We start from the raw sequence: 18,265 nt of genomic DNA on the forward strand, positions 1-18,265 counted from the left end.
CTTGTGTGGATGTGAGACTTACCATGTCTATTTGATAGATTTTCAGGGACCATTTGACAATGGCCGAATTGAAATCTCTTCCCGTTTTAGACCAACACTGAAAATTTCTTTTAAGAACACAAGAAACAAAAAGGTAAATCACAAATTGTTACCCTATACTTGTGGGGCATTTACACTTATCACCTCAAACCTTGTTTTGTGGTTGGCAGAGAAGATAAAATTACAAAATTGCTCATTTAGGAAACAATGGACTAATAGGTTAAGTGGAAAAAAGATATCTACTAAACGCATAATATATTTTTTTGCGATTGGGTTAGTATGCTTCTAAGCCCTGGATGATAAAGATTCTTTCTTTCTTTGGGAAGGATTTGAAAGCACAACAACCCAATCAAAAATAGATATTATGCTTTAACCACTAACCAGCCCATTTTCATCATTCTAATAATTAAATCTTAAATGGATAATTTAGTAATTTTATCTTCACCGTCAACCCCCGTTAAAGGAATTGGGGGGAATGCTAAAATCCAGGACCAGGAGTAAAAAGGAGCCGGTCAGCAAAACAAAGTTCGGGACTTCTGGGAGCTAAGGATCACCACCCCTGAGTCCCTGACAATCCGTAATTCACCCTAAAAACAACAAATTTGTTGGCCCAGCTGATCGGACCGGTTGAATGAAGTCTCCCAACCTGATGACATGTTGACCCGTTTCTTTGAACCGTTAACTGACCCAACTCACCTTGACCGTTCACTCTAACCACTTGATTCTTGATCTCTTCTCGTTTCTTGCTGACCATCCATCCATCAAAGGTAGTAAATACAGTGGCGACAGGTGACAGCCTGACAGGTGAGGCAGCAATGAGCAACCTCTCCTCACCTTAAACACAAACAGCGACCAGCAGCAAGCAGTCACCTCTCTGCTGGTTCCCTTCTCACCAAGGGTAATTATGAACAGTCAATGGGCCCATGTTCAGCCCACTCCAATGGATTCAGTTCTCACAAAACCGTCATTATATTGTATTAACGAGTTAAGATATGCGCCCCACAACGTACCACAGCACATACCGTCGTATATTGAGAATATTTTCCGATAATGACATCATTGGTTTTAGTACTGTTATCAGGAGATATTTTCAAGACACTATGGGTATGTGCTGTGGGACGTTGTGGGGTGCCCCCTTATGGGGCTCAGATATGAATTCTGTATTCACAGTCTTTTACAATTATGCATTGAAAATATCTCTGTATTTGTATATTTTTATTCATGGAAAGATATTCCTAATGTACAGCTACAAGTGACAGTAAGCACATGCAAGGACAGTTCTGTGATAACCGAATCCAAATTCTCTTCATTCATGTTAGAGTGTTAAAACATTTGTATGTACAAACATACTTGGAGGCATAGGCGGTCAGGGATCGAGGTCAGTAACCTGCCTAAACCATAGAGAGATGATTTGGTTTGGGTTAGAATTGCTTCGGGTCGGGTTCATATTGAGGCAGACAGTTCTGAATCCAACCTACTGAATTCTTAAGACTGTTTGGAATGATGGCTGTGATTGGAAATGATGCAAATATGTAGGGTGTAAAACGGTTCATATAAATTACAAAATTGGATTAGTTTTGTATTGACAAAATTATCTTATTACCAAACAGACTTTTAGTTGTAATAGATGCAAACATGAATTCCAATAAAGCATATGCTTTATTTTTTATCAAAAGCCCATTTGAATGCAAATTTACTTCTTTTTTATTGATGTACATTTACATCTTATTAACAATGTAAATATACATTGGTCTGTCATTTATCAATGGTTAAATGTAATATTGCCAAACACAGGCAAAAGTGAACTAGAATACAAATTTACCCTGAGATTTACACTCCATTTGCATCGTTTCCAAACATAGCCTTTTACATATGCTGTCATTTTTGTGAAAGGTATATAAACCATGTAATGTGTCGCCACTGCCACTGCCACCAGGGAATTAACTATCTCACCCCCCACCTATTATTGTGTAGACTTTTTATTTTGGTATTTAACACAAGAAATTATTAACTCTCAAAGGTAGGTCCGTAGGTGGTAATAGCGTAACTCGGTTCCGCATGGAGTACCCGGTTAACATACCAATTGAGCAACCACTAATGAAGGCAAGAAAAAAAGAAACTATTGGTTGAATACATACATCATGGGTTAACCGATTTGCACTGCATGATTGAACCACTAAACTACCATGTGCTTAACATCAATCAAGAAAAATAGAAAAAACAATATATGTGCAAAAATAAAACATTTATAGCAAAATGCAGGGCATGATTAACAGAGTTCAGATTGACATTGTACTGAAAGACATTTTCAATATAAGGTTAGAATGTGCTATGAGGTGTATGTAGGGTGATCTTCACAGAATTGGGACCTGGTCCTCACAGAGCATTCCTCATACCAACTTCACAACCACATCACACCATGTATAGAGGACATTTCCCATAAATAATAATATAATAATGAGAAATATTCCTGATGTAGGGCTAAAAGATGCTGTGAGGAGCAGATCCAGACTCTACTCCACAGAGTACCATGCAAATTCATTAGCAGAAGCAACCCTGATAAAACACCAACCAAAGAGAGTTCGGCTTCAGTCAGAGAGTCCATTTGAACAGCCTTTACTGCCTTGCATTTATTTCCCTACTAATGTGTTTTATTTAAAGGGGAGATATTCCCAATACAAAGTTAGAAAAGACTGTTAGATCTGTGTGGGTACAGGTTTTGCCCTAATGGAAGCCGATCTCAACCAAAGAAGGGTCAGTCATGAGATGAACGGATTCGAGGACTAGTAGACTAGAAGAATAACGTGCGCCATTAGAATTATTATAGCGTCAAAAAGACGGTAGTATATAATTCTTCCACAACATCAAGGTTGATACTTTATTTATGAATTACCTGTCACCATACACGTGGCCCAATTGAACTTGGTCTTGTAATAACGCATCAAATGATCCCATCTTCAAGATTTAAAAACATTCAAACATCTTTTCTTTTTTTCTTTAATCCCAATCAGCAGGAGCATTAGACATCTCCCTTTTTAAGTCCAAACGAATAAAATAAATCAGTCATGATGTTGATTTGATTAGCCACATCAGAAACGGGTTGTCTGTGTAAAGGAGGGCAAAAGTCGTATTTGTTTATGCCAATTTATACAGAAATATAAAACACGAACGCATGATCTAGAAGACTAGAATTTCGCGTAAGAATAGGGCATTTGGCCTAGCGTTATTTGAGTTTAGACCCTTGTTTCTTCGCATTAATTTAGTCCAGAAAATCTTTGTGAGACCTTTGGTGGGTTCCTTATAGTTTGTGGAAAGATTCGAGTGGGATGGTGTAAAAATTTATATTTTCATTGTTTGGTTTATATGGGAAAATAGTAGAAAAAATACTGAGAGAGATAGGAGTGCTATTAAAGCAGATCACCACTGCCAAGAGTTGCAGCGTCAATCAGAGAAAGAAGGAAATTCAAAGGGATGAAGAAAACGGTGATCAGAGAAAGAAGCAGATCACCACGACTTGGTTCTCTTGCCACCGCCGCCTCCACTGTTCAAACAGGGAATGCAATGAACAGTATTTGGTTCGTCGCCGCTGTCAAAAGGAATGGGGACCGTTTGCCGTCATTGCTGGTTTGTCACTGTTGTCCATCGCCGCTGGTCCGTGGTAAGGAGACTCTTCATCGCTCTTTTGTCGCCGCTATCAAAAGGAAGGGGGTAGGGGTGGCAATGAGCCAAGCTTTTCACGAGCTATTCGAGCTCGGCTCGACTCGATTTCAACCGAGCTCGAGCCCAATTCATTGGTTCGATTATTAAATGAGCAGAGCTCGAGCCTACTAGAGCTTGACTCGTGAGGTTCACGAGCCGACTCGTATATATATATATATATTTGATATTTCATATATAATATATAATAAAAATATTATAATTATTAATTATTATAGTTCTTAATTTTTTAAATATAAAATAAAAAAAATTATATATAATTTTTTTTTATAAAATCTTTTTTCTAAATGTTTTTATAAAATATAAAACGAGCCGAGCTCGAGCTCAAAGTTTTGGCTCGAATCGAGCTCGAGACTATGCCTTGTAGAATAGTCTCAAGCCGAACTCGAGCCTGGTACTATTCGACTCGGCTCGGCTCGGCTCGAATCCACCCCTAGAAGGGGGCCTGTTCGCCGTCGTCGTTGGTTCGTCGCCTTACTCCAGTTGAAGAAGAAGGCACATCCCCCTTCCTCAAACGATTGAAAAAAACTCGAGTTTTTCCACCGGAGTTGCACTATTTTGGTGCAACCCCGATTACACAATTTTGGAATCCCGCATCCCATGTTTTTCTCATCCCATTCCCCTATTTCTCTCAAAACAAATAAGAGAAAAAAAAATATTTTTCTTTTTTCTCTTCCTCGTCCCAAAAACCAAATAGAGCCTTAAAGAGCTGGGCTTGACACACTTGAGGACCAGCATCGCTTGGACCTTGGGACCGATTTATTTCCTAAGACTTCTCAGAAGTCAGAACTGAGATAAAGTTTCGCGTTTTTCCCTGAAAAAAGCTAATAAACCAAGACCAATTGTTAACTATTGTAATTAAGGCTGTGTTTGTTTGTAAAAGTCCACTAATGGAGTTTTATATTGAACCGTTTGAAATCTCTAAACCATTGAGCATTGAAAAGCATGTTTATTGATATAAAAGCTCACTATAAATGACATTTTACATTGATTTACGACATAAAACTCTACTCCATCCAAACGCTGACAATTCTGATCCAGTAGTGACGTTTTACATCAAAATCTTGATTTACACTACAAACAATAAAACAAACACCTACACCACAAACAAAAGAGCCTAAAGGAAAAAAGAATGGGCTATTTAGACAAGACTGAGCCAAAAGGAGGGCACAATGACTGCAATGAAAACTTATGGAGAATATCAGTTAAGTCTCATTTCAACTTTTAGGAATACAGCACATTTAAGAGATTCCCATGATTTGCACGTTTGAGATGAAAGAAATGCCCACCCATCTAACAACTCGAACGCTGTCGGAATCAACTAAGAAATAACAAAGAACAGATGCTGAGTACAGTACTCTGGCATTGTCCATCACCGAGGCCCAGGACAACCCAGATCGCCACCGACATTACTTCGCTTCACCTAATTTAGAGTTTTCTACAAATAGAAGTGAACAAGTATAAACGGTTTGGTTGGATGGAAAAGAAACAATGTTAGAAAAGGTTTTCCTGCAAATAAATTTTTGGACCACCTCTCAGAAAATTGGTTTCTTGTTTGGGTGGATATAAGAAAAATAACTAGGGAAATATTTTCTATTATTTGCAGTGAGCCAGTGACCACCGGTAGAAGACATCAGTGAATAATCTCAACAGCAAATTAGATGGCAGGAGGGAAGAAGTAGAAGACTTAAGTTGGGGCTCGGACTCAACACCTTACATATAAATATGCTGCTTTTCCCACATAAACCATATTGATGCTTGAAAAGAATGAAACCATTTGCCAACGAAGGACAAGTGCATTAGGATGTAGAAGAAATTTAATTTCTTGCTAGAATAAGAAAGATACCATTTTGCCTGGAAACCAATTTCTGAAATTTGGTTTTCCACCCAACCAAAGCCAAAACATAATAATATAATCTGTCTGCTCAATGGTGGGGGGACAGGATGGCATTAACCACATTGTACAATAGAAATATTCGAAGTGTATCAGTCTTGCAGGAGAATCAGTAACTACCAAATTTTCTCAGATATCGAATATGTTCTAAGCAGCTCTGGTCAAAAAAAGGAAAAAAAACAGCACGCACATCATTCAGTCTACAAAATCTCCTAGAAGAAACAAATCTAATGTCACAACTAGTACATCTAAAATATGTATCCAGAAAATTTTATAGTCAGTTTTGATTTCCATTTCAATAGCACTCAGTAAAGGATTTTATTTCGCAGTTACAGAGAATGAACACACAACATTATGGAAACATAAACCATGTATGAGATGCAACCAAAAGTAAGACCAACAACTGATAGATATGGTAGCTGATAAATGATATATATTTAAAGTGAGTTCTAAAATACATCCCAAACCTTCCAACTATCATTTGTTCCCTCCTTTACAAAACTTAGATCAAAATGGAAGAAAAAATTTCAGGTTCCAAGAGTAAAACCCCATGAACAGGGAATATTTCTTAAGTTATGCACATCTTTCCATATAGTCACACCCGTATTCCAACAGGTAATGGCACCCAAAATTGACACTTGGGTGGCCTGTATTCTATACAGCCCAAGTATGTACACATCCTCAACTTATCAAATTCCAGGTATCCACAAAAAGCTGAGTCTATGCTTTCATAGTGTTAACAGAAGAACATAGAACTCCTGACCTTCTCGTGCAACTTTGGAAGCTCTGGAACCAAGAAACTCACTGCTGAGGTGATACCTCCATGGCTGGAGGAAGAATCTGAAGAATCATCAAATTTCATGAACTGCCCCATTTGTTGTGCAGCAAGGTGTGCATAGCAGATTGGTGCAACTGAAGGGAACAAATGTAAAAAGGAGATGATTGAAGTAACATGTGAAAATAATAAACATGGCAATAGAGAAAGTCTGGCAGATTTGAAATGAAAATAAAATGGCAAAGACAATGATCACAGCAATGGAGCAGAGAGCCAGAGGTTATAAGCAACCATACTGGATTCAATCTGCCCAAGCTGAAGATATATAATGCTCTAGCAATAGGTATCATATGAAATGAAAAACTTACCAATAGAGACTGCCGTCGTACTCCTCTGGTACCTAAATTAAGTCAAGAATCAATAGTTAGACCATTAGCAGGGGCCTCAAAACTGCAAACTACATAGGAGAGGATGGGTCTTACACATAGGAGAGTGAGTGAACAAGCTTTTGCAGGTCATCAGCAGAGAAACCAATTTCATCAAGTAAGACATGATAGTGAGCAGGCCTGGATGTTCCCTGTAATTGCAAATAATGAAAACATGAGTTACAGAGCACAAAAAATCGAGGAGCATATATACATGGGTGGAAAAGCAAAAGAACAAATTTAGTAGACCAAGAAGATGAAACACCAAATTGTGAAAAGATAGCACCACTGCATACACGTGGCATGTGGAATCAAATCCATGGAATTCCTTCAGGAACACTAATAATTAACAATAGCTCATTAAACATCATATGGACATCTTATGTGTACATAGGACACTGACAATCATCCATCACAGATGACCCTGACAGGCATTTAATGTTTTAAAACATGGTTTGACGTGAGGTGTTCCACCACCAGATGCGAGGGGTTGTTCAGAACAAATGAGACATATTGTTTAGAACAAAAGGAAGCATAAGCCTCCTCAAGAGGAGGGAGTTATCTTTTTCTTTTCTTTACTTTAATCCTTTTTTTTCTTTCTTCCTTTTCTATCTTTTCTTTCTTCATTTCTGAATGAGGCATACAAGAAGTGCACACCTCATGCAAACAGCGTTTGAGGCATATGACTCAAGCACCTGAGCATTTGCCTCAGGGTGTTTTGATTGTTCTGCTGCCCTCACCTGGAGGCACACCACCATGCTTACACCTCAATGACTTTATAAACATTGCTTGAGATCTTCTATGCAAGGGGAAAAGGATTTGGATAGAGAATTATATATACATATATATATATATATATATATATATATATTATCAAAAAAATAAAGAAACTTACTATCCTTCCTGCATGAGCACACATGTAGAAGTCATAATTTCTTGGATGCACAACTTTTGTATCAACCACTGTTCCTGTATAGAAACAAAAAGAAAAAATAGAAAAAAAAAATCCTTCATTACACCTAGCATTATGCAACACTACAACATCTTTTACGTTTAGATTCTTCAACTGCTTCACAGTAATATTTGGGAATTTTATGCTCCAAAACAATTCAGATTTATTATGCCCTCTTTTGCAGTGAAATTTTATATACAATTCTTTTTACATGGGAGAAGTGAAGCCTTGGGAAATAACAATATAAACAAAGACAAACCTGGTGGAACATTATCAGGGGCACCATCTAGGAACAGCTTAGTGTGGTGATTCTTTTGTGCCACAATAACTGTGAACTTTGGAAATGTGGTTTCACCCAGGTGCTCCAATGCCTGCTAGACCAGAAGTAAAAATTAACAAACAAAAATTTTAGCGAACCAAGGGAAACCTAAGCTCCCCAGTTAGTTTAGCTAGAAAACAAGTAGGAATTTGCAGGAACCAGAACCTTAATGATTTGCTCCAGTTCTATGTTCAAAACTTGGTTAAACTGTGATTCACTCACTCCATCCCTAAAACCACAAACACGATTGCAGAATCAGAGAAACCAGATGCTTAAGAAAGAAAACTAGGATTTAGTGATCACAGAAAGCAAAAGATTTACCATTGAACCACTAAAAATTTATTTCACCACACTAGAAAAGCCACAAGATAAAAAAAAGACACATTATAAAAGGAAATGCAATTAGAGAAAAAAAAGAAAAACATAAGATGCTTTTTGATGGGATCATGGTAATCACACTAGACTTCCAGCTGAGACATTTCCTTCTTATATGGATAGGTACAGAACACTAATAGATGCAGTAAAGATGATTCACAAGTACCTTCAGTCATGACAGCAACAAAAAGAAACTAAATAAAAGAAGGGTGAGAAGGATTAATTTGTTAGCTTTCTTGGTCTGGTGTATGTACCAAGAGGTGTTTCAGAAATCCAATACCCAACTAACCACCCTACACTACATCTTTTAAACAAAAGAGCAGCTTTATTTGATCAATCTAGTGGCAAAATTAAATCTCTTGTAAACAGGAAAACATTTTTAGAATTATGTATCCACTTAGTCCCTCTCTCTAAGCATGAGCTGTTTAGAACCAACCAATGAAAGGGGGAAAAATTTATGTTTGTCTACAAAGATCTTCAATCAAATTACCAGATTTGTAATTCATTGGCATCAGTCAATAGGACTTTAGGAGTCCATGCGTAAAAGTTCAAATAGCCTTTACTTGTTCTGATGTTCTATAATACCTACATACCTGTAAAAGCATTCAGTATTGTGTTGGATACTTCAAGTTTTAGGTGTGAATTCCATATCCAATACCATATCCAGCCATGCCATACCCCCCAGGTATCATAGACAGAAGAAAGCTATAGCATGAGTGACAAAATGCACATTTATGTGATTAAAGGAAGAATAAAAAATATGTTCAACAAAAATGTAGATCTAGATTTTGCTATCTTACAAGTATCCACTGAATCCAATCAAGTTGTCATCATTATCTTTTACAAAAAGAAAGCAATACAGAGACAAAAAGAAAAACATGCAATTGACATTAATGCAATCCAAACAATGATTGCGATCTTAAGAACATATCATCTTAAGAAACATTAAATAAAAGGATTATAACATACCTAAATATGATGATCTGTCCAGGCTTCCGTGAATTACTTGTCTGGTAGAAGTCAATCAATAGCTCTCTGCAACCCAAGAAAATAATACATCATAGTAAGTAATTTGTTCAGAATGTATAATAGTCATACAGGAAGGTTATTATACATCATCCTTCCCTGCTGAAATTAAATTACAAAATATTCATGGCTTATGGAAACAATTGCAAAAGAAATACCTCATGATGCCATCATCCTCTCCACTCTCTACAGGTTTGTACAAAGAATCAATCATCTCCACTTTAGGTGATTGTGTTCTCACAGATGCCCTGTACCTTGAAATTAAGGGCCACGATCTCGAGCCAACAACCTAAGAAGTGCGAAATATTAAGGATGATTGCAAATTTAATATCAAAAAAACCAACAAATAACAAGATACCAAAATGTAATGTCATATTAGGAATACCGCAGCTACGGAAGGTACATCTGATTGGCCTGGAGACCCATGGGAAACATCCATTCCCAGGATCATCGTAGGAGTTTCCTTTATAAATGGAATACATGGTGAATGCTCAACTGCTAACAGAGAATTTGTACCTCCAAGCTATGAAAGGAAGATAACAAAAAAATAAGAGGAAAGAAAAAGATAATTTCAAATTTCAAAGTACAAAAGGAAAAGAATTATAAATTAGATTGTATGCAGAACTTTTCATCCCAATCTAATGGCTCACCTTGGCATTGATTTTTAGAAGTACATTTGTGAGATACTGGTCATTGATCTTTGTGGGGGAGATACATTGTGTGACAATTCCCAGTTCATGAAGGTTTTTCTTCTTCCAAGGCCCTTGAAAATGGAAACAAGTATTAAATGAACATCAAAAAAGAAACACAAAACCACAAAACATACAAAAACACTACCATAGATATCTGAAATTTTCCGCTCTGGCAAGACACAAAGCAGAAATTCAGGGGGCCCAGGAAGCTTAGACCTTAACAGTTCAAACATCTTTTCAACTCTTGTGATGGGCCCAGCCCTCCTCCACTGATGATCTTCTTCAATTAATGTAAAAGGTCGTTCAATATGCTGTATAGAAAGTATTCATCAAAAAAAAATATGCTGTATAGAAAGAAAAAATATATACACTATAATGAAAATGGTTTTGGCATGGCAATGAAACTTGAAAGAGAGATTCCACGTAGGCCATTACATACAATTCCTTTATTTCTTCCACAGTTAATAAGCTCACGAGAGAGATAGCTTATATCACACCGAGCAGAAAAGTTGACAATTGCCCAGCGTTCAATTCTAATTGGGGAAAATAGTTTCTGCAAACAAAAATGAATTCAGATAAGATATACTGTTAGAACTATATGGTACATAAGTCCCTTAGAAAATGCACTACCTTGTTATTAAAGTTCCATCTCCCATTATGAGGGTTGCAATTTTCATTGTTACCAACTTTTAGCTGGATAATCCAATAGAACAAAAGTAAGGTCAATTAAGAGATATGTCACAATGAAAGCAATAAGAGTTTAAACCACTGAAAAGGAGTAAGAAATATACTGTTGGTGCATTAAGTATGCGACCTTCAACTTGAGTCAGGTGTTTCTCAATAGAAATACCACAAGCAGAAAGAATTGGATCTTCATCAAATTTAAAGTTACTCATAGCCTGCCAAATTCAGATAATGATGATGATAAACAATTTATGACAATGATGAATGCATTGGAGTATCCATAAAACTTACACCAGTCACAATATCTATGCGCTCCTGAGGCTTTTGTCTTGACTTTTCAACTAAGGAAGATCTCTGCATGGTAGATAGTGCTTTGGTATAACGTTGCAATGACACGAGCGAACAGAGCTATACAAAAAGAATCAAGGATCAGAGGCATAAGTAATAAGATATTACTTAAATCTATATAAAACAAGAATCTTTGCTTATGCGGGTCAGAAAAGAAACTTTCCCTTACCTCAAGTGGAAGATAATTGGGTCGCTTTGGTCTACCAACATTAAGGCAGGGCAAGTATGCAGAATACGTTAATTCTATTTTACGATGATGGACAAAATAATCATACACAGTGACCTCTATAGTTTTTCCTTCACCATCAGCACCTTCTCCATTTTTCACTTTAAGTGAAAAACTATAAAAGAAAAAAAAAAAAAAAACATGGATCAAGATCAGGAGTTTGATCTACTAATTGTAGAGACCAGAACCATCCACAGTGATCAAATTATCAACCACCACATCTAGTTTAAGATAAGTCAGTGAAAATTATGATGACAATATGCAACATACTATTGCTCATTGCACGTTTTCTCGCTCACTCCTATGATCTTGAATTCCATGTTGTTGTGCATTGCCTTTACCCTCAAATTTTTTAGCATTTTTTTGGCCTGCACATCTCCAGAATCCAGATAGTGAATGATGACAATATACATGTAGAATTTATGTAGAAATTTGAAAAAAAAGGCATATGATCCACATACTTGGTCCCACTTAATATGTCTTGGGTCTCTAACATTCTGGTTGGCAAGTAAAAAGTCTATAACAGGCCCAGGAGTTAATATCATTGTTGTTGACACATCTTCACAAAACAATGAGGGCAAGATCAGTATTAGCAATAAGAAAGAAGATTTATTAAAAAAGATTATGAACATAAGTAATAAAGAAGTACCCATATTCAATGACAATCCACTCTGTGTGGTACGGAAACTTGAATGAAAACCTTTGCAGCCAGTAATCCCACCTCCTAAGTCAGTGAAATTCCTCACATCATCATGGAAAAATGACTGTCTGACAAGTAGGCATCCTCTGTGTTGAACAGCCATGGTTAGAATTGTAAGAGCTAGAACAATAAAAAAAGAACTAAAAAAATAAAAACTGACTTACCTGCTAGCTGCTTGCTGCCTCAAGATAATATCAAGCACTCTCAATGCATCTTGAGTGTTGTCAACCTCATTTCCTTTCAGAGCTGAAGCAATGGATTTCATGGGAATTTTTGCAGAAAAACTGATCTCTACTTTAAATAATTTTGATTGATAAGACTGCCTTGACCGCTTACGGTCACCCTCAGTGGGGCTCCCATTGCTGTTTTAAATTAAGAGAATGATGAACTTCCAAAGGACTACAAATTTACAAAGGTAACCATAATAACAAGGGGGGAGGGATATCAAACCGTTTGAAAGATGATTCTTCAAGCACCACTGTGAATTCAAAGTTGTTTTGGGGAAGAGAGCCCACAGTGTATAAGCTTTTTTCTCCATCATAAGCAAATGTCTTCCCTTCAAACTCAGAAGCATATGTTTGGTAAAGTTTATCAATTACTTTTCTCCCAATCCCCTTGCCTTCAACAGCTCGCTTATCATCAGAGATAATGGAAACCTTCAAAAGAACGGACTAATAAGTATAAAAAATAACTGCACAAAAAAAACACACCAAATCAATCCAAAGAGAAGAAAAAAGGACTATAGTAAACATACACTATATTGAAAGAAAATCCCATCCATAGCACCAAAAGTAACTTTGAAGTGATTTGTAAGCAATGAAATACGCCTTCCCTCTTTTCCAAAACCAGACCTTCTTATTGGCAAACACTTTGGAGTCTCAAGTCTCTCTGGTTTCACACCAGATGGTATAGCTGGAGGTGGGGGCGGCAATATATCCATGGCTGGTGGTTTCTCCATCCCTTAAATCAACACACATAACACCTTCAACGTATCAAAAAATGTGCATTTAAAGTCAATCATTTTAACTAGAGAAGGGACTCATTTTCTTTTTTTTTATCGTAACCCATTATCAATTCCAAAAGTGATAATTGAAGACCTTTTTACATGTCAATTTCATCAAATAATAAGCAATCCAGAATTCCTAAGGAACTTGTGTAAGAAAACAGAGAAATTTTGTTGATAAATAGGTAGAAAAGAAACGTTGTATACAGAACAGAAGGATGTCTCTTAAAGAAATGACAAAACAATTTGGCTAGTATCAACTACATAATTGAAAATAAGAAATAAATTAGAAATAAAATGTTTTAGGAACACACAAATCCTTTGAGTTAACTTAGGCAACACAATTGCAGAGAAGAAAGAAAGACAAACTTTCTTTAAGATAGGAAACGGTAACTTTCATTAGATAAAAGTGTAATAAATAATGACTGATGACGGTGGTAAACTAGAAGAAACATAACAGAATACAAAAAAGATATGAAACAAAAAGAAAGAAAAAGGAGGTGGGGTAGCAAAAATCCGGTGAATAAATGAAGCAATAGTAGACTATCAACAATACATGATCAAGATTTTCATGGTGCCAGGTGAGAATTTTCCAGCAACAAGCATAGACAAAAAGAAAGAAAAAGGAGATGGGGTAGCAAAAATCCGGTGAATAAATGAAGCAATAGTAGACTATCAACAATACATGATCAAGATTTTCATGGTGCCAGGTGAGAATTTTCCAGCAACAAGCATAGACAAAAACTGTAGTCAGTAGAAGTAGCTACAAAGAAACGCTATCAGAACATATGCATATGAAAAATTGTCATGTAGTAATGAAAATCTATGGAACTTGAACAGAAAGCACACAATGGATTGTTTGGTATAGTGGCGTTGTGTTGACGTTGCGTTTTGGGTTCATCAATACAAAATATGTCGTTACATCCCGTCATTTCAACTAGAAAAATGCGTGTGGAGAAATATCAAATTTAGCATTTTAGGTGGAAATAGCAATTTGTATTGTATCAACTCAAAACGTTTTCAAAACATTTCAAATGAAAATAAACAGAGCTCTCGCTCAAAAATTTATATTGATCAACCTAAAACACAATGGCAACGCAACGTCACTGTACACTTCCAAAGAAGTTCGCCGTATTACGGGTCGAAGAATTTAGAACAATAACATCATATAACCAGAACTAGATGAATTAGCCTAAACTACAGCAAAATACCACTTACAACCAAAGCAGAAAAAAGAGATAATGGAGATGAAATATCTCACGTGAAAAGGCCAATGAAAGGATAAAAAACAAACGGAAGGCGAATCTAAGAACCAGATAAACATCCAATACAGCGAATCTCATTGAAAAAGGCATACAGAGATTGAATACAAAGAGGAAGCTCTTGACAGAATACACACATAAAACCAAGATCTTCAATACCAAACACAAATAGAATAAAACAAGTGTAAAATCGAAAAGGGACTCCAATGATGTAACGAAGCGTCATACAAGACGATATTTCTCGGAGAACGCCCAAGTAAAGTCGCAATGACTACACCAAAAACAACGAAACCACCACTAAAAACTCCCAAGTAAACATTGAAAAGAAAAAACAAAACAATGCCGAGACGTATAAAGGAGTTTCATGATGTTTCCATTAATACTTCTCGAAAAAGAAATAGAAGAAGATCAAAATACTGCAATCATAGCTAATTCAGTGAAACAGAAGCAATGGAAAAGGAGAGCATTCCCTCCATGAGAAATCCTTACCCGAAACGACAAACGAGAGAGCAAGTTTGTTTTACTTCGAGCCGGCGTTTCCCCTGAATTCGAAACAGAGAAAGAGAGTAATGGAGGGAAGTGGGAAAGACGGAGAGGGGAAGAAGAAGCGGAATACTTGCTTAGTGATTACGTTTTGTTTATTTATATATAACCAATGAAAAGTTAATAAATATTCAGTGGTTAAATCAGTTTATGAATTGTCTCTGGATTATCGATCTAAATCGTTCATCTGGTGCGAGAAAATATGTAACAAAAATGAACGACTAAGATAAAGAGTTGGGACAAGGTGAGCTTATGATGATATGGGTAAAGAATTAAGGGCTTCCCTCTCTTTTTTTTAGGTATGGAAAGATTAACTTGAAATTATTAGTAATAATTAGAGAATTGAAAAAGATCATAGTTTCCTTTTGGCGTATGTATCTCCTTTTATTGAGTTTGGCTCATGATAGGTAACTGGACTTCCGGTTTATGGCGGACTGTCTCGAAGGGTTGAGCCGAAGATTTGGCATCCTGCCCCCTCCTAATCTTTTAGTAGTTCTCTTAAATCGCATCCTTTATGTAGATTTGGTATCGATCCACGATTATGATTCATTTTATATATACGATCCTTCTCTTAGATTTGTCATCGACCCACAGTCAGAATTCATTTTACAGATGGAGTTAAGATTTTTAAGGGTGGATTCAACAGTAAAAGCCTCTTTTTTATGTCAAAAGCAAGCTTGCGTTCATCCTTGGTTAAAATTAAGCACTACTAATGAAGTATGGTGGAATAGACCAAGTGTGAACAGAAGAAATAGAAAGAGCATGTTTAGCTAGCAAATGAGCCGCTTGGTTACCCCAACGGCCACCAAACTGAACTGAGGAATGGGAGATTTGTTGAAATAGTTCCTTACAATCTGCAATGACTGAGTGAATCCGTCAAGGGACCGGGGAGGAAGACCCCAACAGAGAGTTTAACACTTGTAGATCATCTCCTTTAAATGCAACATGATGAAACTGAAATTCAATAGATAACTGGATAGCATTCAGAAGGGTCAAAGCTTCTATCTCTAGGGAAGAGAAGGGGTCATGTTTAATTGATCTTTCCACTATCAAATGGTGGAATCATGAGCTATAAGTCCTGCACCTGTGCAATTTGCATTTGTGGCTCCATCGAAGATTTAAGTTTGTTCAACCGTTTTAAAATCCTCTACATAAATTATTTAAAAACGATGAGAACAACCCTTCTTCAAGTAACTGACATGCAGTCAAATTTAACTTAAAAGGTTGATTCAAGTATTGATACGATAACGCCCCATGTCTGATGTATCATACGTATCTTTTGGTTCCGAAACATCTCTTCTTAGGTTTTTTCAAGAATCCTTTAATTTATTTACAGAGGTGTATCAATACTTTAAATGACTCTGGATCTCCTATGTATAGCCACAAGAGATCTACCCATGCCTACCCACAAAGCATTATCTCCATGCATTGGGAACATCTCCCCTACATAATAACATTTAGGGGGCATTCTTTTTTTGAATTTTGAGATGGGGGAAAGTTGGTTAATAGGATTTTGATAACCACTGACCAAGAAACCCATGTTTATTTTTCAAATTTATGTGGGGACCAACAAAAGTTTACTTTCCTAGGTGATACCCATCTCTTAGGTGGGTAAATTAACTTTCCCATCTAGGAGAAGTTGCCAATACTTGGATGAGACAAAAATGCCCATTTTATGGCTAAGATGGTCATTGCCTTATTTACATTGGAAATTAAAGAACATGGGCAAATGCACTTACCCAGGTAAGTCTTTCCTGGGAAACACTTACCGAGTAAGTGCATTTACCCGAGTAAGTGACTTACCGAAAAACGAACAGGGCATTAAGAGAATGAGATGTTCCTATGTGTGGTGCATTGTCATGTGGTAGAGTTGTTGTGGATAAGTTGTGATTCAGCCCTCCCATACGAGCACCAAGAAACTAGCAAGGCAGCAACTGCAAAAAAAAGTATTTTCTGGCTATAAGATAGTGTCTGCTTGAGAGGGCTTTGACGAATCAGCTTGGGGCCTTACAAGGTGGGCCCTATATAGATAACATATAAGAGTTCGGCTTTTGTCAGGGCAAGTCAGTGCTCGCACCGTTCGAGCAGCCCCTTGCAACCTTGTATTGAAAATATCTCCCATGAAATAAATCACACAAGTATGGAGATATTCCCAATGTAAGGCTGTAAAGGCTGTTGGAATGGGCTTTGCCCTGACCGAAGCCAAACTCAAGCTATGTTTGGTGGAAAACTCTGAAAGTGACAAGGCTCTCCGGGGAAACTTGTTTTAATAGGTTATTCAAAATGATTTAGTGAAAGCAATTAAATCAAAACTTTGAACCTTCCAAACAGGCCTGTATTTTTAAGCTTTTGAGGTTTCGATAAATTACTTGACAGTATATGACAATTATTTAATGTAATCATCTAGTTTCAGAAAATGTCCTTTAACTTTTGGAAAATCACTACCATTAAATTTGACTAAAAGACTCTTTTACTCTCAATCATTTTTCAATTTTTCAAAATGTTTTAGCTCATAAACTAGCTGCATGGAGTTTGAAGTTCAACAGCTATGATGTATGGCTGAACATGCCCTTCTTGTATTAGACCTGTTTTAATGAATTAATCTCATTTTAGTAGCAAAAAAAAAGTGAAGGAAAATATAGGAAAACCTATCCAAGTCCAATGTAACCAACACAGCCTAACAGTTGTGAAATGCCCAAATTTCATTAAAATGACATTGCATTAAGGGGGCGTTCTTTTTTGGGATTTTGAGAGGGGGAAAGTTGGTCCAAGAAACCCATGTTTATGTGGGGACCAAGGAAAGTTTATTTTCCTATGTCTTCTAGGTGGGTAAATAACTTTTCCATACAAGGAGAAAGTTGTCAACACTTGAATGGGACAAAAATGCCCCTTTTAATAATGGATTTTTATGGCTAAAATAGCCATTGCCTTATTTATATAGGAAATAAAAGAACATGGGTAAATGCACTTACCTAGGTAAGCCTTTCCCTAGATAAGTAACTTACCAAAAAGTGAATGGGACCTAAGAAATTTGGATTAAGAAGAGGAGGGTTTCCAGGAGTTGCAATCACCTACAAACAAAATACATTGTAAAACCCTCACAACATGATCGTACACCACACATCTCACAAGCCACCATGAGATAGGGACCCACCATGTATGAAATGTGCAGTGTCTTTCCAATATGGAATTTAACATATGCTTCCCTCCAAACCAATGCCTTCACTTGAAAATCAAGTTTCTAAACATGGGCATTTGAGAATAAATCATTAGAATTATCCTCCT

At 36.7% G+C, this 18,265-nt stretch overlaps 1 protein-coding gene across 3 annotated transcripts; it reads right to left on the reverse strand.

Annotated features, from left to right (window-relative positions):
* Window positions 1-4,883: 4,883 nt before the first annotated feature.
* Window positions 4,884-15,076, reverse strand: LOC104594119 (protein argonaute 16). Of its 3 annotated transcripts, none has more exons than XM_010254274.2 (24): window positions 14,927-15,063; window positions 12,927-13,154; window positions 12,623-12,828; window positions 12,337-12,534; window positions 12,122-12,258; window positions 11,934-12,031; window positions 11,743-11,840; window positions 11,416-11,587; window positions 11,190-11,306; window positions 11,006-11,113; window positions 10,845-10,907; window positions 10,654-10,767; window positions 10,360-10,525; window positions 10,173-10,285; window positions 9,908-10,045; window positions 9,681-9,811; window positions 9,466-9,531; window positions 8,287-8,350; window positions 8,062-8,173; window positions 7,746-7,819; window positions 6,908-7,002; window positions 6,794-6,825; window positions 6,414-6,562; window positions 4,884-5,807 (listed from the first exon to the last, which is right to left on the reverse strand). In XM_010254274.2, the coding sequence occupies exons 2-24, from the start codon at window positions 13,128-13,130 to the stop codon at window positions 5,760-5,762; spliced, it is 2,703 nt and encodes a 900-aa protein (XP_010252576.2). In that variant the 5' UTR covers window positions 13,131-13,154; window positions 14,927-15,063; the 3' UTR covers window positions 4,884-5,759. The 3 variants fall into 3 exon arrangements, with proteins under 3 accessions (XP_010252576.2, XP_088758105.1, XP_010252575.1); XM_088901979.1 differs by having other exon boundaries at window positions 4,885-5,807; window positions 12,927-13,132; window positions 14,927-15,076; XM_010254273.2 differs by lacking the exon at window positions 4,884-5,807 and having other exon boundaries at window positions 6,067-6,562; window positions 12,927-13,132; window positions 14,927-15,076.
* Window positions 15,077-18,265: the final 3,189 nt, after the last annotated feature.

Source organism: Nelumbo nucifera, chromosome 1, assembly GCF_055504915.1.
Source record: "Nelumbo nucifera cultivar China Antique chromosome 1, China Antique-T2T, whole genome shotgun sequence".
NCBI lineage: Eukaryota > Viridiplantae > Streptophyta > Magnoliopsida > Proteales > Nelumbonaceae > Nelumbo > Nelumbo nucifera.